The sequence below is a fragment of the Pyrus communis genome, chromosome 3 (assembly GCF_041283825.1).
Source record: "Pyrus communis isolate YQ-2024b chromosome 3, ASM4128382v1, whole genome shotgun sequence".
In the NCBI taxonomy this organism is placed as follows: domain Eukaryota; kingdom Viridiplantae; phylum Streptophyta; class Magnoliopsida; order Rosales; family Rosaceae; genus Pyrus; species Pyrus communis.
The window spans coordinates 25,867,111-25,894,180 of record NC_142567.1 but is presented as its reverse complement, the minus strand read 5'-3'; the positions used below and the strand labels follow the sequence as shown (position 1 = coordinate 25,894,180).

General features: G+C 39.0%; 5 protein-coding genes across 8 annotated transcripts; 2 read left to right on the top strand and 3 right to left on the bottom strand.

Moving 5' to 3' along the window:
* Nucleotides 1-879: 879 nt before the first annotated feature.
* On the top strand, nt 880-5,834 carry LOC137716249 (E3 ubiquitin-protein ligase AIRP2). Of its 2 annotated transcripts, none has more exons than XM_068455675.2 (6): nt 880-1,342; nt 1,685-1,835; nt 2,588-2,654; nt 2,858-3,092; nt 3,666-3,872; nt 4,091-5,834. In XM_068455675.2, exons 1-6 carry the CDS (start codon nt 1,278-1,280, stop codon nt 4,116-4,118), a joined length of 753 nt encoding a protein of 250 aa, XP_068311776.1. In that variant the 5' UTR covers nt 880-1,277; the 3' UTR covers nt 4,119-5,834. The 2 variants fall into 2 exon arrangements, with proteins under 2 accessions (XP_068311776.1, XP_088547619.1); XM_088691493.1 differs by having other exon boundaries at nt 4,075-5,834.
* Nucleotides 4,045-5,567, bottom strand: LOC137716248 (ammonium transporter 1 member 3-like). The gene has a single exon (XM_068455674.2). The coding sequence runs from the start codon at nt 5,565-5,567 to the stop codon at nt 4,167-4,169; it is 1,401 nt and encodes a 466-aa protein (XP_068311775.2). The 3' UTR covers nt 4,045-4,166.
* A 4,339-nt stretch (nt 5,835-10,173) lies between the features above and the next one.
* Nucleotides 10,174-13,873, bottom strand: LOC137715388 (non-specific phospholipase C1). Its single transcript, XM_068454697.2, has 3 exons — nt 12,517-13,873; nt 10,779-10,955; nt 10,174-10,655 (listed from the first exon to the last, which is right to left on the bottom strand). The coding sequence occupies exons 1-3, from the start codon at nt 13,613-13,615 to the stop codon at nt 10,333-10,335; spliced, it is 1,599 nt and encodes a 532-aa protein (XP_068310798.2). The 5' UTR covers nt 13,616-13,873; the 3' UTR covers nt 10,174-10,332.
* Nucleotides 13,874-16,296: 2,423 nt separating this feature from the next.
* VLN1 (villin-like 1) lies at nt 16,297-23,714 on the bottom strand. Of its 3 annotated transcripts, XM_068454266.2 has the most exons (23): nt 23,302-23,470; nt 22,984-23,091; nt 22,525-22,624; nt 22,269-22,337; nt 21,595-21,831; nt 21,338-21,515; nt 21,132-21,264; nt 20,873-21,038; nt 20,523-20,673; nt 20,334-20,422; nt 20,096-20,251; nt 19,942-20,010; nt 19,717-19,785; nt 19,457-19,594; nt 19,172-19,300; nt 18,930-19,077; nt 18,767-18,777; nt 18,503-18,643; nt 18,140-18,265; nt 17,934-17,996; nt 17,617-17,836; nt 17,322-17,497; nt 16,297-16,813 (listed from the first exon to the last, which is right to left on the bottom strand). In XM_068454266.2, exons 2-23 carry the CDS (start codon nt 23,037-23,039, stop codon nt 16,700-16,702), a joined length of 2,739 nt encoding a protein of 912 aa, XP_068310367.2. In that variant the 5' UTR covers nt 23,040-23,091; nt 23,302-23,470; the 3' UTR covers nt 16,297-16,699. The 3 variants fall into 3 exon arrangements, with proteins under 3 accessions (XP_068310367.2, XP_088547617.1, XP_088547618.1); XM_088691491.1 differs by lacking the exon at nt 18,767-18,777 and having other exon boundaries at nt 18,503-18,657; nt 23,302-23,714; XM_088691492.1 differs by lacking the exon at nt 18,767-18,777 and having other exon boundaries at nt 18,503-18,657; nt 23,306-23,676.
* Nucleotides 23,715-24,471: 757 nt separating this feature from the next.
* Nucleotides 24,472-26,700, top strand: LOC137716077 (uncharacterized). Its single transcript, XM_068455472.2, is given in 4 exon segments — nt 24,472-24,763; nt 24,867-25,164; nt 25,498-26,283; nt 26,285-26,700. Coding segments are annotated over 4 exon segments (1,407 nt in total). The 5' UTR covers nt 24,472-24,590; the 3' UTR covers nt 26,435-26,700.
* The last annotated feature ends 370 nt before the right edge of the window (nt 26,701-27,070 follow it).

Sequence of the window (27,070 nt, the reverse complement as noted above, 5' to 3'; positions counted from 1 at the left end):
TCTCATTATACATTTTTTTTCTAATTATAGAAAGTTTAGAGTGCCAAATAAGATTTTTAAAGTACTAATAACAATTTCTTTCCAATTATTCTTCAATACTAATGACTGATGTTCTAGTTAGACCGAGAATTTGTTGTATTTTTCATGCTTTAAGTCAATGATGTCAACGGAGTAGGTTTCTTTTCCCTTCAAATTTCTCTTTCCTTTAATCTCTTCATATTTAAACGATATTGATTAAATCACGTCAATATCTATAATTTTCCGGTCACATCTATAAATATACATATAATGTACTTTTTTACTTTATCTCTTATCAGTAAGGATATGAATATAAAAAGCGTTGTGGTGACACAATGGAACTTTTTTGTTTTGTTGACTAAAAGTCTAAACCAATCACGTCCCATTTTTTAAAGGAAGATGCTAGTTGCTGGAGAATTTAATTATTTTTCTATTTTTTTAATTGTAGTTTTATCCAGTAGGGGATCACTAATTTATTTCAGGTGGGCCACCACGGACATTGATGTCAACGAATGTGTACCCTTATCCACAAACCGTGATTAACCATAATTTATAATTAATGTGAAATCATCAAGGTAATCATAATTTTTTTTTAGTACATTGAAAATTTTAGATTATAAAAATGAGAGAGTTTGACGAAATCACACAATAATCAACTTAATTTAATATCGAATTCATTATACACGAGAGTCGAATCTAAAATCTCTCATTTTCAAATGAAAAGAAATACTATCAGATCGTAGTATTAAACGAAATCAAGATAATCATAATTAAATACCCATCCGGAAATAATCAAACTACCCTTGGACAAATCGTCCTTTTTTTGGTTTTCACAAAACCTGGTGCTCTCCAGCACCCGCTGGGCCGCCTGGTTTTCCCTTCCTGTACCTGTCTTCAAAGCCGCCAATCAAACCTCTCCACCTCACGATACCGATTATTTAACTCTCCCCCAACCCACGTGGCCGTCGACCAATGGCTAACTAACAGGAAACGTTAAGGTCTTGGCCGCAGTGGATCAAATAATTTCGGAAATTTAAATTTTAGTTAGGTGGACAAGGAATTTAAAAACCGGCCCCTCTTGCCTGTTAATGGAGTTTGGAGCGGTCAGTGCAGTGGAGGTCCGAGCTTTTGTCTCTCTGGTTTCGTCGATTCGAGAAGCTGAGGGGATAATTGGATTCACAAAAAGGTTGAGATTTTAGGGGTTTTTTTGAACTGTTATTTGTTATTTTCTGTTTGGTTGGTGGGAAAATATCGAAGTCATGGGAAAATCGTTTAGGGACTCTCTTAAAGCGCTTGAAGCAGATATTCAGCACGCCAATACTCTGTAAGTCTCCGCCTTCTTCTTCAATTCAATTATCCACCAAATTTAGGAACTTTTGAATTTTTTCATAGAAAATTTCCCATTTTTTAAAAAATTCATAGTTTCGATATAAAGACTGATTTTTTGTAGATTTTTTTTTCAAAAAAAAAAAAATTTGTCAGGATCATCTAGGTTTTTTTCTTTTGGGGCCTAACCAAGATGAAAAATCAAAATTGATTTTTACTATGTAATTATGTATTAATGATGTGGGTTTTATTTATTTTGTGCATTTGTTTGAGTTTAGAGATGTAATAATTGTGGAATGCTTGTTGATCAAATGCTTTGTTTGGCTCTCTGTTTTTTCAGGGCCTTGGATTATCCGAGAGAGAAAGATGGAGCGCGTCTTCAGATGAGACTGTCTTACTGTCCGGCGGCCAACTTTTTCCTCTTCCTTGTCCAGTGGACTGACTGTCACCTCGCCGGAGCGCTCGGCTTGCTGCGAATGCTTATTTATATGGTACATTCTTTTTTCCATATCGAGTTTCGTTGTTATGTCAATGCGTGATTTTGTTTTCGTTATGTGAGTGAGTGAGAGAGAGAGAGAGAGAGAGACTGTCACCTCGCCGGAGCACTCTAGTTTCGTTATGATGTCAATGCCTGATTTTGTTTTCGTTATGTGAGAGAGAGAGAGAGAGAGAGAGAGAGAGAGAGAGAGAGAGAGGGAGGGAGAGAGAGAGTGTGTGTGTCACCTTGCCGGAGCACTCGGATTGCTTTGAATGCTTATTTATATGGTACATTCTTTTTTCTAAATCGAGTTTCGTTATGATGTCAATGCGTGATTTTGTTCTTGAGAGAGAGAGAGGGAGAGTAAAAGGAATTTGAAATGGATTCCTCGGATGTTTGCTGCATTAGGAACATTTTTGAAGTACAACAGTAGTATAATAGCTGGTTTGCGTTTCCTGCTACTTCACCTAAAACAAAAGAGGCTATGAAATGAGAACTGATGGCCTATGGTGTGTACTATTATCTGAGGGGAACACGTTTTTTCAACTGCGGTAGTATGATTGCCGGGCCTGCTGGCCAATTGGGATAGCAGCCTTCAGGGTGTTGGGTTCAAGTAATTGGTTGGTCTTTATTTTCTGGCATGCTTTGCAATTTCACCATCCAGTTTCTCAACCTTTAATTCGTTTATGGCGTACTATCTTCAGAAAATGTAATAATTTTATTTGACTTCTTGTTTGGTTGTGGGAATGTGATCGATTTCTGCAGACTTATCCAGATGGAAAGACCACCATGTCTGTTTACGAAAGGAAAGCCAGCATCAGAGAATTTTATGGTAAGTGAGATTCAGTAAAGATGTATGTAAATGCTTATTGTAGTAGTATTATTCGTACGCAAACGCTGGATGCTGCAAGTAAAACTTCTTGGGAGGCAGAGGGGGGAGGTGGTAATGCTTTTGGGGGGCACGGGATATAATTTTTTTTTCTTCTTCGATATTCATGGATATGTTTTTCTGAACACTTATATTTTCATGGACAGCTGTCATATTTCCTTCTTTGCTGCAACTTCAAAGGGGAATCACAGATGTGGAGGATAGGAAACAGAAAGAGATTTGCACTGCCAGATACAAAAGAAGGGATGAATCCGAGAGGGGAAAATTCTCTGAAATTGACTTTGAAAGAGAAGAAGAGTGTGGAATTTGCATGGAGGTGAACAGGAAAGTCGTTTTGCCTAACTGCACTCATACATTGTGTTTGAAGTGTTATCGAGACTGGTAAGTGTTTTGGCCTTTTTTTCTTGTGTTTCCTTTATAGTTTTCAACTTATTTGTATACAGCATATTTTTGTTGTATCCATGAATTATGTTTATGTTGCGGGAGAGTGATTTCTTGTCGATGCTTTCTATGCTGTGTACCACAGATTGAGCGAACTGAAATTGTACCTAATACGTGTTAACAAACTTTTTCATTTTTGGAATACTCTCGTACACATTGGACCATTTGTATTTTTAATGTTTTTGTTCGTAATAATTTTATGGTGTTGATTTGATTTTTATGTGCACGTTTATTTATCCCCATGTCTGGGGGAGCATTGTTCCCCGAAATCATTGTACCTTCTCCATCATTACGTCTTTGGGTTACTCTTTCGGCTCAGGTCAAAGTTTAAAATGGCCAACGACTTCTCTTAGAATTGACCTTGCTTAATTACATAATACTGATGTGTAAATCTGGAATTTGAATTTCATAGGCTTCATGACTTGCTTTTTGGACTTTCCTTTTCCTCGTTTAAATGCTTTTTGTTTCCATTCGTAATATCGAGCAGAACCTGATGTCTCCTGTTTGTTTCAGGCGTGGTAGGTCTCAGTCATGCCCCTTTTGTCGCGATAGTCTCAAAAGAGTCGACTCTGGTGACCTTTGGATCTACACTGAGAAATGCGATACTCTCGATTTATCAACAATCTTAAGAGAGGACCGCAAGAGACTATTTATGTTCGTTGAGAAGCTACCTCTTGTTATGCCGGATCCTGTTTTTCTACCCTATGATTCTCATGTCCGGTGAGCCTCATGTACAGCTTTCTTTCGGGAGCTATTTGTATATAACATGCCTTGTTGTACTGTAATTTGAAACCTGTTAACATTTTAACATGTAATTGCACTTTGCCCATAGTTTTGATTGGCTTCAAAAGAGTAATTTATATGTTATGGTTCTTGTCATACTTTCATTCCATTTTTCTACTTTTCTGAATTTCAATCATAGCTTGAACACAATATAGGTACATCAATTTGAATCGCTTTACATAATGCTACGAGATGAAGAAGAACGAGAGTAGTATGGTGCTGGATTGCAAGTCACGATCCATTGTCTTGAATGCGTATGTAGTCTGCGTAAAAGCGTGGATGGTCTTCTTCTGTATGAACATAGGCATGGCCTCCATGACTGGAAACGTCAAGACCTGCAATTTCGTCGTCAACAGAGATCCTCAAAATGTTGAGCTTGTGAAGGGTGTAGAAGAGAGGACCCATTGTCAAGCTGACCCAGCCCACAATGGCCAAAAGCTCAGCCACTTGCGCTCCGAGCAGCCCCCACCCGCCGCCCATGAAGAGACCATAAGGCCGTACTGTACCGACGGCGCCGGAATTATAGGCTTGGACCACAAACTCCTCTTTCGCAAACAGTCCTGTAAATATCAAACCCCAAGCACCACACCCACCATGCAATTGGGTTGCCTCTAGGGGGTCGTCGAATTGTAGCTTTAGGGCCAAGATGTTGAGCCCGATTAAGACCCAAGCGGCGAAGAACCCGCAAACAACTGCAGCCCACGGCTCGACCACCGCACATCCTGACGTAATCGCCACAAACCCACCAAGCACTCCATTGCAAACATCTAGTGCATCCCAATGGCCCACTAGCAAGCGCCGGCCGAACAGGGTTACGATTCCAGCAGTCGATCCAGCTAACGTAGTCGTAACTGCCGTTCGGCCCACACCAGTCCAATTCCCTTGATCGCTTGTGTTCGGATACGCCACGAGAATCTTATCAAACGAGCCGGGGTTAAACCCGAACCAACCAAACCACAATAAGAATGTTCCAAGCACCACAAGCGTCGCGTTATGGCCTCTGATGGGTATGGCATTCCTAAACGCATCGAATCGGCCCACTCTGGGGCCTTCGATGAAAGAGCCCCAAAGCCCGGCAACCCCGCCGACCAAATGCACCACGCCACTCCCGGCAAAGTCAATGGCCCCAGAGCTGAACAATAAGTTACTCGAGTTTGGGCTAAGCCACCCAGTGGACGACCACACCCAATGAGCCACCACAGGGTACACAAACCCGGAAAGGAAGCAAGAGAAAATGAGGTACGCACTAAACTGGGTACGCTCGGCAACAGACCCACTGGTTATACCCGCAACAGCTATGGCAAAAGCCCATTGGAAAAGGAAGAAGCTGTAGTCATAGTCGTAGGTGGAGTTGGGAATGTCCTTGAGAGCAAAGAAACTTGTACCAATAAAAGGGTTGGCATCTGAGCCTTCTCCGAATGCAAAGGCAAAGCCAAATAGGTAGTAGGAGAGGCTACCTACCACGGCGTCGACGACGTTGGTGAGCATTATGTTCATGGCGTTCTTGGCTCGAACGGAGCCGGCGCAGAGCATGGCGAAGCCGAGCTGCATGACGAAGACGAGGTAGGCGGAGAAGAGGAGGTAGATGGTGTTGATGGAGTATTCGACACTTTCCTCCCATGAGGCGGCCATGAGAGAGTTAGAGAGAGAGAGGTGGTTGGTAGTGAAGAGAGAGAGAGAGAGGTGGATATTTGAGATGGGTTTTGATAGTTTTGTTTGTTATGTGTGTAATGAGAGGTTTGAAGTTTGAATGGTAGATGTATGGTGAGTGCTTGTGCGGGATATTTCAAGGACTTGTGGTCAATGGGTGGATAGGCTTATCGACTCGGCCGTTCCCACTCAGTTGATTGATTTTCATATTCGGTTTTCTATTTCAATAATACTACTTAGACGCATAAATCGATTTCATTTGATGACACTCTCATTGAACTTTTTTTCAGTGATGACTGATGCTAAAATGGAAGTTTATAGTTTTTGGAATTTAAACACAAATAAGTAATGACATTTGACGAGAACATTGGAACGTGAGGTATTTCAGTAATTGAAACACTGAAAATTTAAGACCCGACCCAGTCGGATTTCATATACCCTACAAATCGTATCACATTGTAACTAAGCTTTTAAATTGAATAAATCAAAGTATAATCAAACGATACAAACAAAGATTTTCTCTCCGAAAAAATACCATCAACATTCAAATCGCAAAAGTTTAAAATACAAGCTTAAACAATTTGAAAAATCAAATTACAAAGAATTGGAGATCCGCCACAGATAAAAAAAGAAGAGAAATAAAATATCAGAAAGAATAACAAGTGACAAATCAAACAATTGTAATAACTGGTAATGCTTGAAATTAACACAGAGAGAGAGCTCCAAACTGTTTTAAAATATAAAAGAAAATATTTTAGAGATTTGAATTAATTAGAGATTTGAATTGAATTGGTTTATTTGATATGATTTGATTTGATTTGTCTAAGTTTTTATTGTCTCGTGGACAAATGACTATTTTGATTTATTTCTTATTATTGCTCCGTTGTATTTGAAGTTTGTGAGATTATTAGAGAATTTTAAATTTATCAAAAACCTTGTTGTGGCCTATATTTAACTGATAAGGAGAGGAGGGTCGATGACACTAAGAAAATATAGAGAGAGAAATGTGTTTATAGGGTTGTGTAGAGAATGTGTCATTCCCCCTACACAGTGTCTTTATTTATAGTAATAAAGGAGGGAAGAAATCCTTCTCCTCCAAGGAATGCAAGTCCTAATAGGGTAGAATAACTAAAACCAAATCAAATCTAGGATTTACACAATCACACTTAAATAAGAAGTTTATAACACTCATCCTTGGTGTTGTCTCCTTTGATGTAACCCTTCTTGAGTTGTTCGATACATGCTGCGTTGTCTTCATAGATCATCGTCGGGACGTCAAAGACGGGGTAAAGATCGCAAGAGTTTCGAATATGGCCCACAACTATTCTTAGCCAGAATCATTTCCGAGTTGCTTTGTGTAGGGGGAAAATTTCAGCATGGTTAGACGAAGTGGCAACTAAAGTCTGTTTAGTTGACCTTCAAGAGATCGTGGTGCCTCCAATGGTAAAGACATAACTCGTTTGAGAACGCACCTTGTACGGATCAAATAAGTATCCTATGTCGGCATAACCAACAAGGCGAGAATCGACTCTAGATAATGGGTTCCTCATCACTCAAGGATTAATAAGGATAGAACAAACCCAGATCCATAATACCCTTAAGGTAGAGAAAATTATCTTTAACACTAGTCTAGTGTCTGCGTGTTGCTGTATTACTTTATCTTGCCAAAAGATTAACAGCGAATGAGATGTCAGGTCTAGTGCATTACCATAAGGAACTTCAGGCTCCAAAATCTATTCATCATCCTCCTTCAGATGGAAGGGATCTTGTTTTGCATCTAGTGATCGAACAACTATAGGAGTACTTGAAGACTTCACTTTATCCTCGTTAAAATGATGCAACACCTTCTAGGTGTAGTTCGATTGATGTACTAAGATTCCATCCGACATATGCTCTATCTCAATACCGAGACAATATCGAGTCTTTCCTAAATCTTTCATCTCAAATTCCGACTTCAGGTGCGCGGCAGTTCTCTCGAGCTTTTTAGGAGTTCCGATGAGATTCATGTCGTAGACATAATCTGCAACAATCGCAAAACCGGAATGTGACTTCTTAATTAACACACAAGGGCATAGTTCATTGTTCACATATCCCTGACTAGTCAAATACTCACTCTGACGGATGTACCACATTATTCTAGATTGCTTTAAACCGTAGAGTGAACACCTCAGCCGAATTGAGAGCGTGTTCCGGGGTTTGGAAATATTTGATCCAGTCAATGTAAGTCATTCGGGAACTTTCATAAATATTTCCGTATCAAGAAAATATAGAGAGAGAAATGTGTTTGTCGGGTCATGCATTATGGTGAATGTTCATGCTATCAAGGCTGCAAAAATATCAAGATAAAAACCATTGTTTTGCAAAAACCTGATTGCGTGATGATATTGGTGAACTTGTTTGATGCAGAAAACTTCTACATCATATTCCTAAGTGCAACGGTAGAAGCGTGCTGATAACGTGTTGTGGCCTATATTTAACTGATAAGGAGAGGAGGGCCGACGACATTGAGAAAATATATAGAGAGATGTGTTTGTAAGGTTGTGTAGAGGATGTGTCATTCCCCCTACGCAGTGCCCTTATTTATAGTAATAAGGGAGAGAAGAAATCTTTCACCTCCAAGGAATACAAGTTCTAATAGGGTAGAATAACTAGAATAAAATCTAATCTAGGATTTACACAGTCACACTTAAATAAGAAGTTTATAACAAACATTTTATTTTCAACTTGGTATTAGAGCAAAGTTCGATTCTTGATTGTACTTTGCTGTGAGCGCTTTTCTGTAGGTGCATAAAGCTAATTTTCTTCGTGCACCCACAACCTATAAACTTGAAGTGTGAAGATTCTCCACAAAGAAGAAGAAAAAATGTTGCTGCTGCCATGAAGGGAAGAAAAAGGAAGAAAAAGTATGAGTCATTGCTGCCTTGGAGAAAAGATATTAGGGAAAAAAAAAGGTTTTGCCATCGTATGATACTTTCCTGTCATGAAGGCTTTTGTGTTTTGTTTTATTTTATTTTGAATATAGTTTGAAAAAAAAAATGATGGGAAAAAAAATTAAAATTTGAAGATGGGGCGTGGCTAGTACAAGCATTGGCCGCTTATCTTTGGTCTAGAATGGATGTCTACCGATGCAATTTAAAGAAAAAGAAAAAGAGAAAAAGAGGATGAAAAAAAAGAGATGAGAAAAAGACTAAAAAATAAAAGGAGATTTTGTTATTAGGCTTTTGAAAAGGTTTGCATTTGTTCGAACGTGCCAAGAGATTTATTGGAGCTTTCGAAAAGGTTTGCGTTAGTTCCAACATGCCAAGAGATTTATTGGGGCTTTCGAAAAGGTTAACGTTAGTTCCACCATGTTAATAGGTCTTGTCGGACTTTTGAAAAGAGGCTATCGTTTCAGTTGGATTTTCGAAAAGATTGGCATTTGTTTTAGTTGGGCGTTAAAAAAAAATACGTTAGTTCCAGCGGATTGTGATTTGGTGCGCTTCTAAAAAGATTGGCGTTATTTCAGCATATCAACGAATATTTCCTTCACGTGCGTGGTCCACGTAAGGGCGAGTGTTGGATTTACAAAGTTTCAAATTAGATTTTATTCCTTCTGGCGAAGTGAGAAATCATGAGTTTTTTGGGGTGTTGAAAAATATAGAAGAAAATATTTTAAAGATTGATTTAATTAGGGAATGAATATGATTTGATTTGATTAGGTCTATTTGATGTGATTTAATCTACGTTTTTCATGTCTTGTGGACAAATGATTGCTTTGACTTATTTTCTATTATTACTCCGTTGTATTCTTAGATGGTACTTGATTGCTTTCACCATAAGATGATGATGATGATTTTAGTATGGGACCTATTTCAAACAAAGAAGATGAGATTTTGAAGGGTACCTTGCAGTTTAAGGCAAGTCAACAAATGAAGGGGATAGCAACAACACTCACCGCCCTTGTGTCGTTTGCTTTGATAGGGTCAGATTGCTTCTTTCTTCCTTGTGGGCACTCAGCTGCCTGTTTTACTTGCGGAATAAGTAAGAAATCAAATCAGAGGAGCATCTTAATTATATACTAAGAAGCGAAATTACAGTCTTTAGTGATCAAAACTCTGCTTCTGCACACGGTGGAGATTAGACAGCGCCACCACCTCGACATCTCCTCTATCCGTCATTGACAAAATAGCTCATCCACAAACAATCCGTCCTGAAAACTGGTTGAAGGTGGCAAAGACACAACTTGAGTTTCGTTAACTTGCGGCAGCTCCCGTGGTCCTAACAAGAAGTCGACGTCTGTGAGCAATTCTTCATCGTCTACAAGAAACTCTTCATCCTTTAAAACCAACTCTTCTTCGTCAATCTGAGTTTCGCCAATTTGCTTCCTTCTTCCTCGTGGGCACTTTCCTTCCGGTTTTACTTGCGGAGCAATCAAGGTCTTATAAATCTGAATCACTGTGACTACCGCTAAATGAACAAAGAGTTGGATTTTTAAGCGGATTCATCATGCAGGACTGCCGAGTATATAGGCTGGTAGCAATTTATCTTCAATAGTCTAAAACTATTGAACGAGAATTGACGTTAAACTGTGAGATGGAGAGAGTCCCACTTTGAGAGAGTTTTCTTCGCATTTTTCATATATAAATAACAATTAGTTGTGGAAGGCTCCCACGCCATTGTTCTACAGTTTAATTACTCGAGTATAATTTATACAATACACATTATATGGTGTCTACTACTATTTACAGCTGCCATTTCTAAAGGATAATCACTGAGTTTCTAGGTAGGAGCTATGACCTTGTGCGTTAACTCGGCTGGTGAGAGAAGCTCTCATCGTAACAATTGCAGACTCATTCGCTCCGGCTTTTAGAGCAGCTCTTCCGGCTTCCAGGAACCTCTTGACTGCATCCTCTGCGTAAATGTTTGCTTCACGCACTGTCATGGTCTCTCCGATATTAGGGTAGGTGTTGAGGACGTGATCGCCATTGAGCTGGGATGCAAGCTGGATAAGCTCGACTTGGAACTCTGAGAGGCTCGAATCTTCTCTGGGTCCGCCTGGCCTCAGTGAGGTTGTCACCTCTGGAAGAGTTTCTGTAACAGAGAAATGGATGATGATGAGCATTCAATAGGAAAAATGCAAGTCTTTTGGTAATATGCAAGGGCATTAACAAGTAATCCGAATGGAAGAAAACAATCAGAAGGATCTACGCAAACCTGGACAGTCATCACGAGGAGTGCTGCGGAGGGTAAAATAATTCTCAAAAGTACCAGCCCATGCATCTCTCTTTGTCAAGAAGTTTGATTTCAAATTGAATAGCTTCTTCACAGTGGCAGGGATGGAAGAATGCTCAAATTGGGAATGTGGTTTCGGCCCTGTTGGCTCATGGATCACTGCACCAAAATACCAAAAATCAATCAATAAGCAAAAGGTCCGAACTTATAATTGAAAAGAAACGTAACAAGTACATGCCACTCTTATTTGAAATAAATTGTTAATTTTGTTTAACAAGATCTGCATCACCAAACCAACTAGCTATTGTCTAGCGGTACTACCCTTCCCTTGATCAACAAAAGATACTGGACCATGAAATGACAATATAGAGGGGAGGTAGACGGGAAACAATATCAAACAAAAAGGTTCTGAACAGAGTCGGGTAGATACATAGTGCATAATCCTCTACTCTAGATGTAAAAAACTCCATCTTTATGCAAAATTATGCTGTTCGAACCCCAACATTCGGGACACACTAAGGACAGTAAATATGAGGTAAAAGAAATGATATTGATACAAAGTTCAAGCTTGATCAGCTTAATGAGGGTTTTCACTGAGATGCATAGAAAAACATTCCCAATATATCACGACCCAACTTTCTCAGCTCGGACAACTAAACCATTGGCTGAAAATTGCCCCTGATGGTGACGGACACCTAACAGAAGGACAACTTGTGACACAGAAGAACACTGTCAAATCGAACCCTCCCCATAACAGCTTAACAATGAATTCAATTGGCAGCAGCCGGAAAGCATTAAGAACCGTTCTTTAAAATTCAATCGGTGATAGCTCAAAGCATAGCCAAACTACAATAAAGGGACGATCAGATGACAGTAATTCCAGTTAACCATGTGAAAAATGAAGCCCAAAACACGTTTTTGGTCCTGCTAGTCTTCATAAAGCTCGTTTCATCTGGTATTTTCAATTGCATCTAATTTGGCCCCTTTAACTTGCAAATTGTTCCAATCCGAGGAAATCCGCCAACTTCTGTTGACCTTTGGATGAAATTGTAGGGTAGAATTGATTGCTTTCGTACAAGAAATCAACATAAGTGGACGGATCTCTCAAATTGGAACAATTTGAAAAATAGTGCGACCAAATCCGATGCAACTGAAAATACAATGATGAAAGTGGAACTTTGCGAAAACAACAACTCAAAACGTGTTTTAGCCAAAAATTAGCATCAAAAGAAACATAAGAGCTTTAAAAATTCATTGCATATATAAAAAACAGACCAAGTCCGACCGGCATTACCAAATTCCAACCAAAACACTATCCGACAGACGCGGCATTAATTATTCAACTCAATTAAAATAAGCAATTAGTAGAAATAATCATTTTTTGAAACGATTATTTACCTTGATCATTTCTTCAACTAAATATCAAAAAGTGATTATCCTACTAATTACCCATTAAAATAGGTAGTGTTATCCGCACAACTATTTTTATTTCTTTCATCCCTCTTAATTTTCGAATGGCAGATCGAATGAATTAAAAAAGATTAATTAACTTCTATTTCTCTCACCCCTTCTTAATTTTTTACTGTAATAAATTGTACAAGATTAATTTTGACTGTGCGAATAGCATATCCTTAAAATATAATAATCTACCAAAATTTAACTACAATACCACTCAATTACAATAAACTACTAAATAAACCCAGAAGCAAGAAAAACTTACCGGTACCCTTTTCGACCCACGGCGAGACGAGTATGGTCGGCACCCGCACACCCAACCGGTCAAACCGGAAATAATACGGGTCGGGCCCCTCGATCCCATCCGGGCTCGGCACACCTGAAACCGGCGTCGGCACGTGGTCGTAAAACCCGCCGTGCTCGTCGTAAGTAATCAGCAATGCCATTTCTTTCCACTGCGGGCTAGCCCTCAGCGTCTCGTACACCTCCTTTACGAACCTCTGCCCGCGCGCCACGTCATGCGACGGGTGGTCGTCATTGGCGGGAAGCTCCTTGACGTCGAAGTACCGCTGCTCGATCACCGCGTAGTTGGGCAGCTTCCCGCGCCGCGCGTGCCGCTTGAACGTCAGCGCGTAGCTGTGGAATTTCATCACGTGCTTCAGTTTCCTCAGGCTGTTGAAGAAGAGCGTGGCGGGGATGTTCTGGTAATAAATGCCGAAGTCGAGGCCATTTTCGTCCAGAGAGTCGAAGATCGTTTTCTGAGGGAAGCCGTGGATGAGGTCCTTGCGGACGTTGCTCATGGCGCCGTGTGACGTGGCCGAGTGGACGTAGAACCGGTTCGGCTGAGTCGACGCCGGCACGGACGCGAACCACCGGTCGAACACGGCGAACTCGTTTGCTAACCCGGTGTAGACCGGGAGAACTTCCGGCTTGAACCCGCTCATCACCGTCCTCGCCATCCCCTCGCCCATACTCTCCGCCTGCTGAGCGAACCCGTTCATCGGAGCCGGGTTCTCGGAGCTCTCGTTCGACCCGAATATCTGTTCCCGAATCGCCTGAAACGAGTGGCCCGGGTCGGAGTCGATGAAAAAGGCGTCGTTTGAGACGCGGACTCGAGCCGAGCCGGGTTGCGAGACGGAAATCGGGTTCGATTCGTTCCCGTTCAGGCCGTCGATGTCGGGTCGGGTCGACTTGAGCCAGCCAAAGATGTGGTCAAAGGAGCGGTTTTCCATGACGACGACGACCACCGTTTTGATAGGCCCTTTGATTTTGGGGGTTTTGCGCGCCGCAATGAATTGGGTGGAGACCAACAAGAGGTAGAAGAAGAAGAGAGCCCAGGTGATGGGTTTTCGCCGGAAAGCCATCTCCGGTGACCGGAACTTGTTAAACTCCGGTTAAACCCAGAGAGCTAAAGCGAAAGGCTCCGGCTGTGAAGCGTAAACTGTTCGTATTTGTAGAGGAAAATGGTGGACAACGGTTTATATGCTTTGAGGATAAATCTCTTTGGAGTCGTTGTTTTGTTTTGAATTCAACACCAGACGAGAGAGAGGACGGCGACCATAAAGAGAGACTAGGAGCGTTGGGATGGGACGTTTTTTCTTTTTAAATTTCTGAGATGAAGTTGAAGACACGTAAGCCCAAAAAGTGTTAAGGAAGAAGTGGGTTGGGGACACGTGGCATTTCAAGAAGCGTATGGTGTTTGGTAAGATGGATGAGCAAGGGTTTGTTCTTTATAGGGTAAATATATACTGTTTTATTGAAATAATTGTCCACAAATGTGCAAATTAATTAAGGTATACGAAAGCTTTATTTCGAGAGACACAAAAATTTATTATATTTTGAGTAACTGCATTAGTTTTTAAACATATTAAAGAAAGAAAAAAACATAAATATAATTGAAGCCCAACTCAAAATCATTGAAATAATATTTTAAAATATCAGTCACACCCATAAGGTTTTAGAATTGTTAATAAAATCCAACTCTCACAACTTCAACAAAATTAATATGTGCCAAAAATTTAACTCATTATCGACTATTTCTATAGAATCAATTTTGAAACTATATGTAGAATCAGTTTGTATCCTTTATTATTAGAATCAATTTAACCCATCTTCACCTATTTTTGCAGAATCAGTTCAATCAATCATCGACTATTTTTGCAGAATCAGTTTAACGTGTCCTTGACAATTTTTGCAGAATCAGTTCAACCTGTCGTCGACCATTTTTGCAAAACCAATTCAACCCGTCTTTGACTATTTTTGCAGAATTAATTCAACCCGTATTCGACTACTTTTGCAAACTCGGTTCAACCCGTCTTCGACATCTTTTGCAGTTCAACAAGTTCTCGACCATTTTTTGCAGAATTAGTTCAACTCATCTTCCACTTTTTTTGCAAAATCAGTTTAATTAGTCTTCGACCACTTTTGTAGAGTCAGTTCAACCCGTTTTCGATCATTTTTGCATAATCAATTTAACCCGTATTGGACCATTTTTACATAATCATTTCAATTCATCCTCAACCATTTTTACAAAATCAATTCAACTTGTCATCGACCATTTTTTGCAGAATCCGTTCAACCTGTCCTCTACCATTTTTGTAGAATCAATTCAACCCGTCCTCAACTAATTTTGCAGAATCAATTTAATCTATAAATATAAATATTTTGTTTTCTTCCCCATAAATATAAAGAAGAGAATTGCTAGCAAGACTCGCCACCAAAGCTAGTCCTACACAAATTTAAAGCATTTAATTGCAATGCGGGACCATTTTAAGAAATGTAAAATAAAAATAAGAAAAATTGTAAAACTATCCATTTTGGGACCATTGTTTACACCTCCATCACCCTTCATCATCTTTATGCAAGATTGCAAAACAGTATCCACCTTCAACGAAAGTAGTTCCACCACCACCACCAAGCCCCTTTTTTTCTTTCAATTTTCGTTGCTTAATTTTTCTTTCTTTGTATAATTTACAGTTTAATTTTGTAAACCAATTAAGAGATTCCAATTGAAACACCGTGCCTTGCTGCACATTTCAAACTTGGTTTTGATGTCTCCCTGCACATTTGAAATTTGAAGTGGGGTGAGAAGTAATGAGTTGAATCAAAACCTCTTATATGAACTTAGTGTGGAAGTTTAGACGGGGAGAGAAAGGAGCTTGGTTGGGTGAGGACCAAGGAGATATGGGAGTCACCAATGGTGGATTGAGGTGGGTGGAAGTTTTATTGACGGTTTGTCGGCGGCCGAGCAAAGTGGGGTGGGTGGGTGTCTCATTGACAATTTGTTTCCTTCAAAATTCATATTAAATTCTAATTCAATGTACGCATAGATGGGATGACCAAATTGCCAGGTGAGAGACCTTTAACTGCAAACTCGCTTTCATATCCTCCAACAGCTAAAGGGTAATTTCTAGTACAATCAATTTGTATAAAGGATATTTTTGTAACTTACACTTTAGAGGAAAAAAATGCAATGATGTCATTTGTCACATACATTAATATTTGTCTCTTCTTGAAATGTTTAAAAAGTATCTTTTCAATATAAAATTAAGTATTAAAAGTATATTTTATGTGTAATTTTTCCTAAATATATAACTGTTTTATTGAAGTAATCGGTGTCACAAATGTGCTAATCAATTAAGTATTACGTCACTTGTAACAGAAATTATACTATTAATTGGATCGAATGTACAGAGGAAAAATTCTTGCATAAGGACGGCTGCAAAGCCTACGGGTCCACATTTTGTTTTGCGTACAAGTTTGTACGCGGGGACGAGAATCCTCTTTGTACCATTTGTGTGAGGATCCAAATGATTATTTAATTATGTCTATTTATCGTACATCACGTAACTAATTTTCGTCAGGTATTATTTATGAGGATTCTCAAATAATACCACAAGAATCGAGCATAATACTTTTTACTTACAAATAAAAAAGAATACCATTAGACTGTAATATTAAGTGACAACTTGTAGTTGAATTATAAAGTTAAAAAGAAGGGTCTAAAAAGAAGGGTCTAAATCAAGTAACGACTCATACACGCACGTACGCAATTCGTAACATCACTCATAAAATATTTAAAGAATGTCTCACACGCTAAATGAGTGGTTGATATAGTTGGTACATACGCAGAACTACAAACTTGACAAGATCAAACTGCCAAAGTTCAAATTTACAACAAAAAAACCATCAGCCTATTTGCTTTAGTCCAACATTTTAAAAGGAATAGTGTTATTTACACATCCAAATTCACCTCTCACGCACCTTATTAATTTTTTGCCGTTAATTTTCTTCAATTCATTTGATCCGAAGCCGAAAATTGAGAGAGGTGTGTGAGAAATAAAAATGAGTGTGCGAATAGCACTACCATTTAGAAGACCAGATTTGGAAAGTAAAGATGCCCTGTGGTTCTCTTATATGTAGAAGAATTGATGGTTGCTTGTGTTTGCTTAGAAAAGATGAAGTGCCATCTTTTGCTTGTTTTGTTTCCATTTAGGAAGCTTATAGAAGTCCCTTTTGGCCATTCCAAAATGCACTTGGAATTCTTCATCAGAGAGATATGCCTGAAAACACCAGAACAAGTTGATCAGTGATTGCTTTACTGGACTCAAGTACAACTGATATTTCATATTTTTCATAGACATTTTCATTGCATGCTATGAACCGAAAAGATTAAGCAGACGGCAAAGAACAAGGACGTAAAAACAGGCCTAGTAATCAAGCTGACTGTCGTGGCATTGGCAGAAGAAACCGGTTTCTATGAAGATTTTGAGTTTTGAGTTCAACATGGTTTTCAGGTATGGTCATGTAGAAACCAAATATGGGAGAAACTAGAAGAGAAGAAATGAAAACTGAAAGCGCATAGCTCCACAAGTGAAACCTGGAAATCCTGTTGAAATTTCGGAGGTGTTCTTCCCCTTCATTTCGGACCTTTATTGATTAGGTAAATTATTTGATGCTGTTTGTGTTCGGAAACTGACATATTCGGTTTCCAGGTATAGCATTTTGCATTAAACATAGAACCCCAAGAAAAGAAATTAGGTTGTCTCTAGATGAGTGCAAAGGGGGTACCTCTCTTTTGGTTATGTCTATTCCTGCTGCCGGGTTTAGAGAAACCACTTTGAGTCGTTCATATGGATACGTCAACAAGTTTAGGCCTCCTTCACTAGGCTCACTTCCATTAGCCTTAGTGCCACCTGTATTATCTGGTAAGTTTACTGGAGAACCTGCAGGTACAATTGACTCGCCTACCAAAAGAAATTAAAGACAAAAGAATGAGGTCGTAGGTGTTGGAAACTAAGAAAAGTAAGCATGAAGAGATACAGTGGTTTCGTATAACTTCATGAAACTTGTAATCTTTCGTTACCAGGACTACTGTAAGGAGAGGATTTTGGAAAGAGTTTCTTAGTTGGAGCAGATGAGCTGGAAAAGATGTGATTGTTTGGGGACTTGACATTAGAAACTGAACCACCGGATGCAGGAGAAGCACTTCTCCGGCCATTGGAACTCATGGACTTGCTTCTAAAACCATCTGGGGTTGTCTCCCTGGACCTGGAGTTTGCTTTCCATGTGTTTCTTATAGGTGCCTAAGAAATTCAATGAGAGACACGTGAATAAAGTCACTTGCTCTGATTGAAAGACATATAGAGGTTACATAAATTGAAACATCTTGAAGTCACTTACTTCTAATTGTTGTGGTTTTCCTTTTAAAATAGCTAGCTTCCGCTCAAATGAGTTGCCATGCATCTACAACGGAAAAAGTTTAGTTGAGAACCTCATGGAACAATCACCGTAGTACAACAGAAATCAAGGAAATCTTAGCTTCGATCTTATGAACAAATTCAGCAAGAGCTCAACAATGCATCACTTATGTAGGCGAACAATCTTACATTTGACTTTGATGGATCCCATTCAAAGAAACGAGTGAAAAATGGTGGTTCGTGCCCTTCACTAACAACATACATAGGAGTCTCCAAAGATAGCCCTTCAACCAGTACATCCGTCTCGAGAAATTTCTGTGAGAGGCCCAGAAACAAGTAAAATGTAGGAAAATAAGAGCACGCATAAAAGTATGAAAAAGGTACTAAGATATTCGTAAACCTAGCACTTCACTACATTGAATTTTAATGCAGCCAAACAAAGCAACTATAGAAATGTGACCAATGAAACCAAAAAATTGAATGATTAATTAATATGCAGTAGAAAGTTTTCTAGTCTGATGCATAATGTAGGTTTCATGGTGGAAAACTAACCAGGCCAAGAGTAAGGGCTTGTTTCTTTGAACTAATGTTAGAGTGGCATCCAATCCAAACATAAATCTCGTCGTGGCAGTCAAGTACTAACACGTCTTCAGTAGTTAAATCATCCTGTGTAAAATTGTATATCTCCTTCACCTGAAATATGCAAACTGATTCAGATGAAGTAAAGTATCTCCGAAGTACCAACAAACCTTACTCTTGGTACTGTTGAAATGAAATTTTCACATAGTAGGAGAGTTAAAGCATATGAAAGTATACCTTGAAATCACCTGAATGAGGAGTTTGGATCAAGATGCAAAACAAGCAAAACCCCGTTATTAGAACGTTTTTACAGCCATATAAAGCCAAGACGATTCTGAACCAAGGCAACACTGCAATATCTTTGGAGAGAACAATTAGAAAATTGGGGCATTTTGTGTACCTTCAGTTATGCTCAACATAAACAAATTTGGGTCTTCCATGTGTCCTTTTATTTCTTTTGCCCTCGGATACTCAGCCTTTCCACCAAGCACATTCCAGAAAGTATCAGATTCGCTCCCTTCCCTCAGTGATACGGCTTGCCAAGTTGGCTGATTGACATCAAGAGAAAATACATATATTATACAATTCTGAGTGAAGTATGAGGAAAAAAAAAGTAGAAGAGAAGTTTAAAGATCGAGTTACATGTATTAATTCGAGCATTCTGTCAAGAAGGTCATGGTCTCCGGTCGAGGAGAGATTCCCAATCCAAGTGAAAGCAGATGCACCAGTTTGCAGGATGTAACAATAACACGAGTTCAAAGATCTCGAAACCTGCAACAGTATGAATTTATACTCAAATCTTACACGCATATGCAAGGCGAGAGGTCAAGAGTCAAGACACACTTTCAAAGGCTAATGATAGTGTGATCTCAATATTCTTTCCATTCTAAGATAGAAAAATTAAAAGGTCCTGGCTCAAAAGCTTACTGGATCGACTTGGATTGCCTGCATATTGTTGGGACTTGTCCCTTGAACACGAAAAAGGGCTGTCTTGCTTTCATCATAAGTTTCATCTGCAATACCATTTTCTGCTATAAAATTCTTGTATCGTGCACTCCTACCTCCCTAAGAAGAAAAACCATTATCAGGAAGCTGCCAGATGATTAACATCAGATTAACTTGAAACGGAAACAATGTTTAACTTTAAATGGAAACTATATTAGACTAGAGAGAGCAGAGGTCTGAACCTTGTAAATTATTAATGTCCGGAAAATGGAAAAGAATTGAGAAGGCTCCTTGTTCTCCATAACTTGAGCCTGAACTTGAAAAATGTGAGGTAAATCAGAGATAAATGTGTTCTAAATAAACTAATATACAATGCAAAGGTGATTATGTGCAACAATATAACTACTAACTTAATCACCGGATTATTTCAAAAGATCACGCATAGGAGAAAGAAACATAAAGCTTACCAAAACAGGGTCTCCCTTGGTTGAATCAACTAGGGCATTCATACGAGAGATAGCATCCCTTCTATCTTCCTGCAAGCAGAACAGAGATAAAAATAATGATAATAAATTTTCACCCAACAACTACCGTATTCAAATCTCTCTAGTTACCACTTACCGTTACACTTTGACAGCCAAGCCATGCATAAAAGAGATTGTCACTCTTTTCCTTTCCGGGATAAGTATACTGCACAACATAGCAATCCCCGCTGAATATTTTTCGCTGGTCTGAAGCTGGAATGAGGGACAGTTTATCACCATCCACCCGCCAAACCTGAAATGTTATAGATTGCAATTAAGGGGCAACAGAATCAAAAACAGACTTTGAAAGAGTGAAATTTCCGGTAAGAAGGTACCTTCAATGTGCCACTGCAATCTATAAATGGCTGGATGTCTTCTTCATCTGGAAGCTCTTTCACCTCATAACCCTTTTGCTTGAACATTGCTGCCATAAAGTAAATATTATAAGAGCTATATTAAGGTAAATCCTGCTTTAGTTACAGCACTAGTAATTGTAAAGTTGGTACTTAGTTACGGGATTAAACCTGCTACTTTCTCTCGGCCTTCTTCATACAGCTTGATTTTGACCGTTTGAGGCCAATTATCAAAGTATGACCTAAACTTAACAGTTTCTAATCCTTCAGTTATAAACACTGAATGAGTCCCCGCTGACCTGCCTTGGTTTCTGAGGAAATCCTGATAAAGAGTAGGCAATCATTATGGAAAACAATGCATATGGCTCAAACATGAGCTTCAATTATAGCATTTTATTTCCTTTGAGTAACTAAATTTCTTGTGTACTTGAAAACTCATCTGTCTTCCTTCGAGGGGTTTGTGCTCTTTCAAAAAGTAATAAAAAGGGGGATGAAAATAATACAGGAGGAAAAATTCTTACTTCTGTAGCGGAAATTGATGTTTTTCTTTCTGAAACTGAGGTATGCTTTCCCATCCAAACAAAAATCTCAGAATCACAGTCCAGCATATAACACTTGTCCGTCTCCAGCATTTCTTTATTTAGTGAGTCAGTTCGACATGGACATAGTTTACCCTGAGTTGATATCCTTAGAATAATGTCAACAAAACTTTATAAGCAAGCTATATAAGATTTGAAGAAATATAATCACAAGAAGTGATCAAGAATTATCAATACTGACCACGATAGTTTCACAAAGGGTGTCTCCGGTTTTTCCTGGACAGAAGACGGTGGATCCTGGGGAATGGGAGCATACCCACCAAATAAGCTCCAAAAGTCACCCACTTCAGGATCACCAACGAATTTTCCATCCTCTGCAGCACTTTAACAATCAACAATTGTATGGTTTTCTTAAAGGAAAAGGAGAGAGGTCAGAAGATTGCCAACCTACAGTTGCCACCTCGCATTTTTCCCGATGCTTATTCTCTTTGATGTATTGAACAACCTCCAAACCCTTGGCTCTTTCCTGTATGCTAGAGTTGCACCCACTAAAGAGGAAAATTTTTGATGCAGTATCAAGTATGAATACGTCATTGTGGTTCAGTGATGACCGAGAGAAAGGAACCTAGTTGACGATATAAATTCTGATGAGAGGTCTAGAAGAAACAACAGCAGTAAATGCAAAAGAGAAAAAGGAATCTTACTTCTTTAACATGAACAACATGGTCCCCTTTGCAAGCTAACAAGCTGACTTTATATGTTTCACCATTTAAGCGCTCTTGTTGTGTTCTATATGCTCCTTCAATGGGGATAATACAGGGTTTGAAGTATGATAAAAACTTTTGTGTTTCATGGCCTTGAAGCTCCCTATATTGCACAGTGCAGGACCCTAGGGATGCATCTAGTTCTAGTGCTTTATCTGATGCCAACGCCGAGTCCTCCTGCCAATATGATATTAGCTATAAGAACCCTAAAATGATGTGAGTAATTCATTTTTCAGATTTTTTGTCCGAATCAAAACTTGATATTTTCCTGCCATCGATTTCCTAGGTAAGAATGTCACCGCACGAGAGCAAAAATACACACAAGGATTCTCGTAGAGAATTCTTTTCTACCCCCGACCCTCCCCGTTCCCTTTGGAGTTTTGTGGCTAAAGGTAGAATTAACTGACTCTACAGAAAAGGTTTCTATTACCAACACCACGCACAAACAGTAATTAATGTTGCAGCATCTTACGTATGTTCAGCTCTACACAATACTAACAAGACAACATTTCTTTTGGGTCAAAAACCAACGTGACAAGTCGACAACATAAAACTAGTAAACTGGTGTATTTGTATTTCTAGAATGCATGCCGAACAAGTGGACAAATTCAAACCTTGTTTGAGTCATTTCCCAGCCAATAGTGTATGTCATGCCGAGGAAGGCCATTTTTCGGCAGAAATGTCTGTCATGACAAACAAGTGAAACAGTCAAACTAGTTAAATACACGGATAAGCTCTAGATATCGCAGATCCACCAACATTCTAAGATGATTAAATTGTACTGGGATGAACTTTAATTTGAAGATACGATATTCTGAGTAAAAGAAAACTAAATGGCAGTAAAATGAGCACAATCTTCGAACTACTTACATTTAAAACCACATATGCACTTCCGGAATAGAATTTCCGATGCGAAGATTTTGGAACAGAAACCAATTTTAGGTTCTCAACACACCAAATTTCCAAACCACTAATCATAAGAAGGTTAAGGATGAATCATTGAATTTCAACACAAGATGTATGAAATATCAAGGATCAAAGTTAGTTAACAAAATACCATTGAACATAAACTGTATCTGTCCATTATTTGTTGCTAGCTATAAGAAAGGCCGCACGGTCAGTGAATTGTTTAATCTACGAATACATCAACTCCTACCAACTAGATCCGAAAGAAACAACATAGTTTTCTACAGATGCAGTACATATCTTCTGAACATAAGCATTCGAAACAGTAGTAAACCAAAATTTTCCCAAATTCCGAGCATTTGAGTAGTTTTCGGTAACTGGCATATCATATAAGAATCAAATGGAACCATTTATAAAGGATACAGATTTGTTCCTGCAGCCTGGAATGCTGGATCCGTGTCTTTACCGTAAACAGACATTGCCTTTCATGTCACAGAAAACTCCACCAAAACAACCACCAAGTAAAAATTTCTGCATCCCAGATAAAAAATCAGATCAACCCAGATAAAAAAAAAACAGCCCTGAAACTTGACATTGCATTCACACAGGGTGACTACAAAAACCAGATAAAAATTCAGTCTTTACAGCTCTACAAGTTAACACATTAGATATCAAATCACAAGGAAACATAATCTGGTAAAAGAAAAACGAAACCCCAAGATCGAGTGAGTAAATTCTTACCTACCACCCACTTAATTGCTCTGCAGAATTCTGGGTTTTGGAGGATTTAATGAAATGGGCTCTTCCCTGTGCCGATCTGTGACCTTATTCGCAGAGAAGAACACAGAAGAAAACAGTGGGAGTATATTCCACTATGTGCTTTTGACCCAGCCTCAGCTGCAAGAATTATGGAGTTGAAAACTTGGAATCTAAATAAAGTGTGGAGTTTGGTGTGGTGGGGCCGGGGGTGCCTGGGACGCACTGCTATTTTTGAGCTACAACTGGCCCCATGATCAAAAGTTGAAGAACAAGTTCGGCGTGGTGTGTGTGTCGTTTGGTTGCATGACATGTGAGATTGATGGTGATGATCAGAAATGTTTCCCGCTCTACTGCATCAAAGTTTGTTGGTTGTGAAACACAACTTTATTTAACACGTCTTGTTTGTTACTAGCATGTCTAAATAAGATGATGGTACCACCATTGTAATACGACAACGATGTTTTTGACAAACAAAACGCTCTAAAATAGTTATTTCGCATTTGTTAATACTTGACGGATGATACTTTATTGCAATGATTAAAAACAATTATGTTATTCGTTTTAGTGTGTATTCGATATTCGATGATTTCTTTACCTCTTAGCAATTAACTATTTAACCTCTTAGAACATCTCCAAATGAAATGTTAAAATATTCAAATCAGCAATAACGGTAACAAAAAACAACATTAATGTTTTCCAACTGAGAAGCCAAATCTGATGTGGTATGACATGGAATCACATTTTTCCCCTTGCTGCCAAATTTGACAACACCTTCAGATTTTTTAATTAATTTTTAAATGCTTTTTATTAAATTTTTATTGGTTTAAAACATTATCCTTTTGTTTCTTTTCATTTCCAATGCAAAGAAAATATATATGAATTTTTATTTTATGTTTAAATTTTGGTATATCGGTTGGAGAGAAAAATTTTAAAAAATGTCAAAGTACCACGTAAGCTTTTAAATTTAAAATTTGACATCTCTTTTGAAAATGATCTTAACTCCCCCACTCTACTCAACAAGCGAGAGTGCATGTTGACTATTTTGAAATGTCAATAGTGGGCCGAGAATCCAAGCTCAATATGAAACTGCACGCATAATGGGCCGAGAATTGAAGCCCAATAAGACCCTCATTCAGATTCCCCATCGTCCGCAATCCGAAACAGCGTAAGAACAACGTTCTGCAAAAATTAGGGTATTGTTCTTCAAAAATTAGGGTTTAAGTTCACTACCCAGAGAGAGAAAGCGGAAAAATCTTGGCGGAATCAGAACGATGAACCCGCTAACCCTAGTGAAACGCATTCAGAACATCAATTCCAGAGAAGCCCAATTAGGGATTTCAGAGGAGGCGTCGTGGCACGCCAAGTACAAAGATTCCGCCTACGTCTACGTCGGCGGCATTCCCTTCGATCTTACAGAAGGCGATCTCCTCGCTGTTTTCGCACAGTAAGCCCTAATTCTCCTTCAATTAATTTCAATTTTTCCTTCTTTTTTTTTTCAAATTTTCCATTTTTTTTTTTCAATTTTTTGACGTTCGATTCGGTTTCAGATACGGAGAGATTGTGGATGTGAATCTTGTTCGCGATAAGGCGACTGGGAAATCCAAAGGGTTTGCGTTTGTGGCGTACGAGGACCAGAGGAGCACGATTCTTGCTGTGGATAATTTGAACGGAGCTCAAATTTTGGGGCGGACTATTAGGGTTGATCATGTGACCAAGTACAAGAAGAAGGAGGAGGAAGATGAAGAGGAGGCGCAGAGGAAGAGGGAGGAGCGGGGCGTTTGCCGGGCTTTCCAGAAAGGCGAATGTACACGCGGAGATTCGTGCAAGTTTTCACACAATGAGCAGGTAAGTTCAACATTATCTGATTGTTTCAGTTTTTCGCCGACTGCATGTTGATTTTTACACTGTTACTTGGCTTTTGGGGAACGTGGATCGAAATATGTTAGTGAATAAGTGGTAATGTAGTTTGATTGTTGTTTATTGCAATGAAAAGGAGGTTGATTTCTGTGTATTACTTAAGTTTATGATGCTTTAAAATGCTTAAAGTTTATTCAATTATCTGAGTTTATGTACCGAATCGTTTATGTTAGTTGTAAAGGTTTATGTTTTAAATTAAAATCAATTAATATCTTTCTATATAGGTGCTTATGTGTGCTTTTTTTTTCTGTTTATATCCAGAGAGCTGCAAACACAGGTTGGGGTGAAAAAGACCCGAAATGGGGGCGTGACAGTTATGAGGGCCCAAAAAGGGGTGAGAAAAGATCTAGTACCATTCCGCCAAATCGTGTTCCAGAGCCAAAAGGTCAGGAAGAGTTCAGATCAGGTGATAGAGAATTGGACTCCAGAAGAAAGGGCAACGGGAGGGACTTCGAAAGTCACCCCAAGCGAGGTGATGGGAGAGAGCAAAAGAGACTGGGAAGACAGGGGGGTGATGATGAAAAGTTTGAGCCTAGATCAAGAGATCATGATAGGGGGGAAGAAAATAGATCAAGAAGATGGAGTGAGGATGCTGAATTGGGGCCCAATTCAAGAGAAAATTATGGCAGGAGAGAAGAACAGAGGTCGAGAAGGCACAATGATGATGAATTTCAGCCAAAGTCAAGAGAAGATTATGATAGAAAGGAAGATAAAAGACCCAGAGGGAGTGGTGGTGATCAGGAATTTGAGCCAAAGCTGAAATCTGGAGAAGATCACGATAGGAGGGGAGACGATAGAAGGGAAAATAAGAGACTAAGAAGGCATAGCGATGATGGTGAAATTGAGCCCAAATCTAAAGATGATCGTGGTAGGAGGGAAAATGATAGTAGGGAAGATAAGGGACTGAGAAGGCATGCTGGTGATGCTGATTTTGATCGAAAATCTAGAGACAATCATGATAGGATGGATGAAAAGAGATTGAGAAGGCACATCGATTATGAAAATCAGCCGAAGTCTAGAGAAGATTATGATAGGAGGGAAGATCAGAAGATCAAGAAGACGCAATGACAATGAATTTGATCTGAGGTCAAGAGCAGGCAAGGATAAGAGGGAAGGAGAGAGACTGAGAAGGGATGGAGATGATGAGATTCTGCCAAAGTCTAGAGAGGGTCGTCGTAGGAGTGAAAAGGGAGAGTGAGAAGATGGGTTTGATGATAATCTAGGCCAAGATCAAAAGTAAGATTATTGAAGGGAAGAAAAGAGAAGGGAAGAATACAAGTACCACAAAGCAAGGACCAGAATCCTATGTGGAAAAACATTGATGAACTAATGGGTAACACCCATCATAAAAAAGAGAGATAATGATGTAAATCAAATATTGATGCTGTTTCCAAGTTTCCAACTTTGGCCTCCCTTGTATGCAGTTAGATCCCTTCTGTTATGCAATGTGAGACTTGTTTCTTTTTTGTTGTGTTAAGGTATATCCTAATTTTGTTTCCATTGATTTGTTGTGTTTGTTTTTTCTATAGGTTTTTGTTGGCGTTTCTCTTGGATGAGATGTAGTTGATATATGCATTTGACTAGCAAGTTGCAACTCTGCATGAAATCATTTATTGATTTGCAGTTTCTCATGGTTGTTGAAGTCCATTTGAATAGGATAGTTTTATGTGTATTGCCAAGAGCATATCCCGGCACCTTAATTAATTTGCATGATTTGTTGATGCCATTTGACAATCATAGTGATGATTGGATTTGGTCGGTGCAAACTTTTCACAGAAACAGTTTGTAGTTTAATTTTGGGCTGAAATTTGCAGGTGAAACCACTGCAAGAAGA

Coding starts and splice junctions, on each gene's coding strand:
- LOC137716249 (XM_068455675.2), top strand. CDS start 1,278: ATGGGAAAATCGTTTAGGGACTCTCTTAAAGCGCTTGAAGCAGATATT. Junction 1,836..2,587: donor TGCGAATGCTTATTTATATG/GTACATTCTTTT, acceptor CGATTTCTGCAG/ACTTATCCAGATGGAAAGAC. Junction 2,655..2,857: donor CAGCATCAGAGAATTTTATG/GTAAGTGAGATT, acceptor TTTCATGGACAG/CTGTCATATTTCCTTCTTTG.
- VLN1 (XM_088691491.1), bottom strand. CDS start 23,039: ATGTCTGTTTACGGTAAAGACACGGATCCAGCATTCCAGGCTGCAGGA. Junction 21,832..22,268: donor TGGGAAATGACTCAAACAAG/GTTTGAATTTGT, acceptor TCATATTGGCAG/GAGGACTCGGCGTTGGCATC. Junction 20,011..20,095: donor TTGGCTGTCAAAGTGTAACG/GTAAGTGGTAAC, acceptor TTCTGCTTGCAG/GAAGATAGAAGGGATGCTAT.
- LOC137715388 (XM_068454697.2), bottom strand. CDS start 13,615: ATGGCTTTCCGGCGAAAACCCATCACCTGGGCTCTCTTCTTCTTCTAC. Junction 10,956..12,516: donor GTGGGTCGAAAAGGGTACCG/GTAAGTTTTTCT, acceptor ATTTTGGTGCAG/TGATCCATGAGCCAACAGGG. Junction 10,656..10,778: donor TCCTCGTGATGACTGTCCAG/GTTTGCGTAGAT, acceptor TCTCTGTTACAG/AAACTCTTCCAGAGGTGACA.
- LOC137716248 (XM_068455674.2), bottom strand. CDS start 5,567: ATGGCCGCCTCATGGGAGGAAAGTGTCGAATACTCCATCAACACCATC.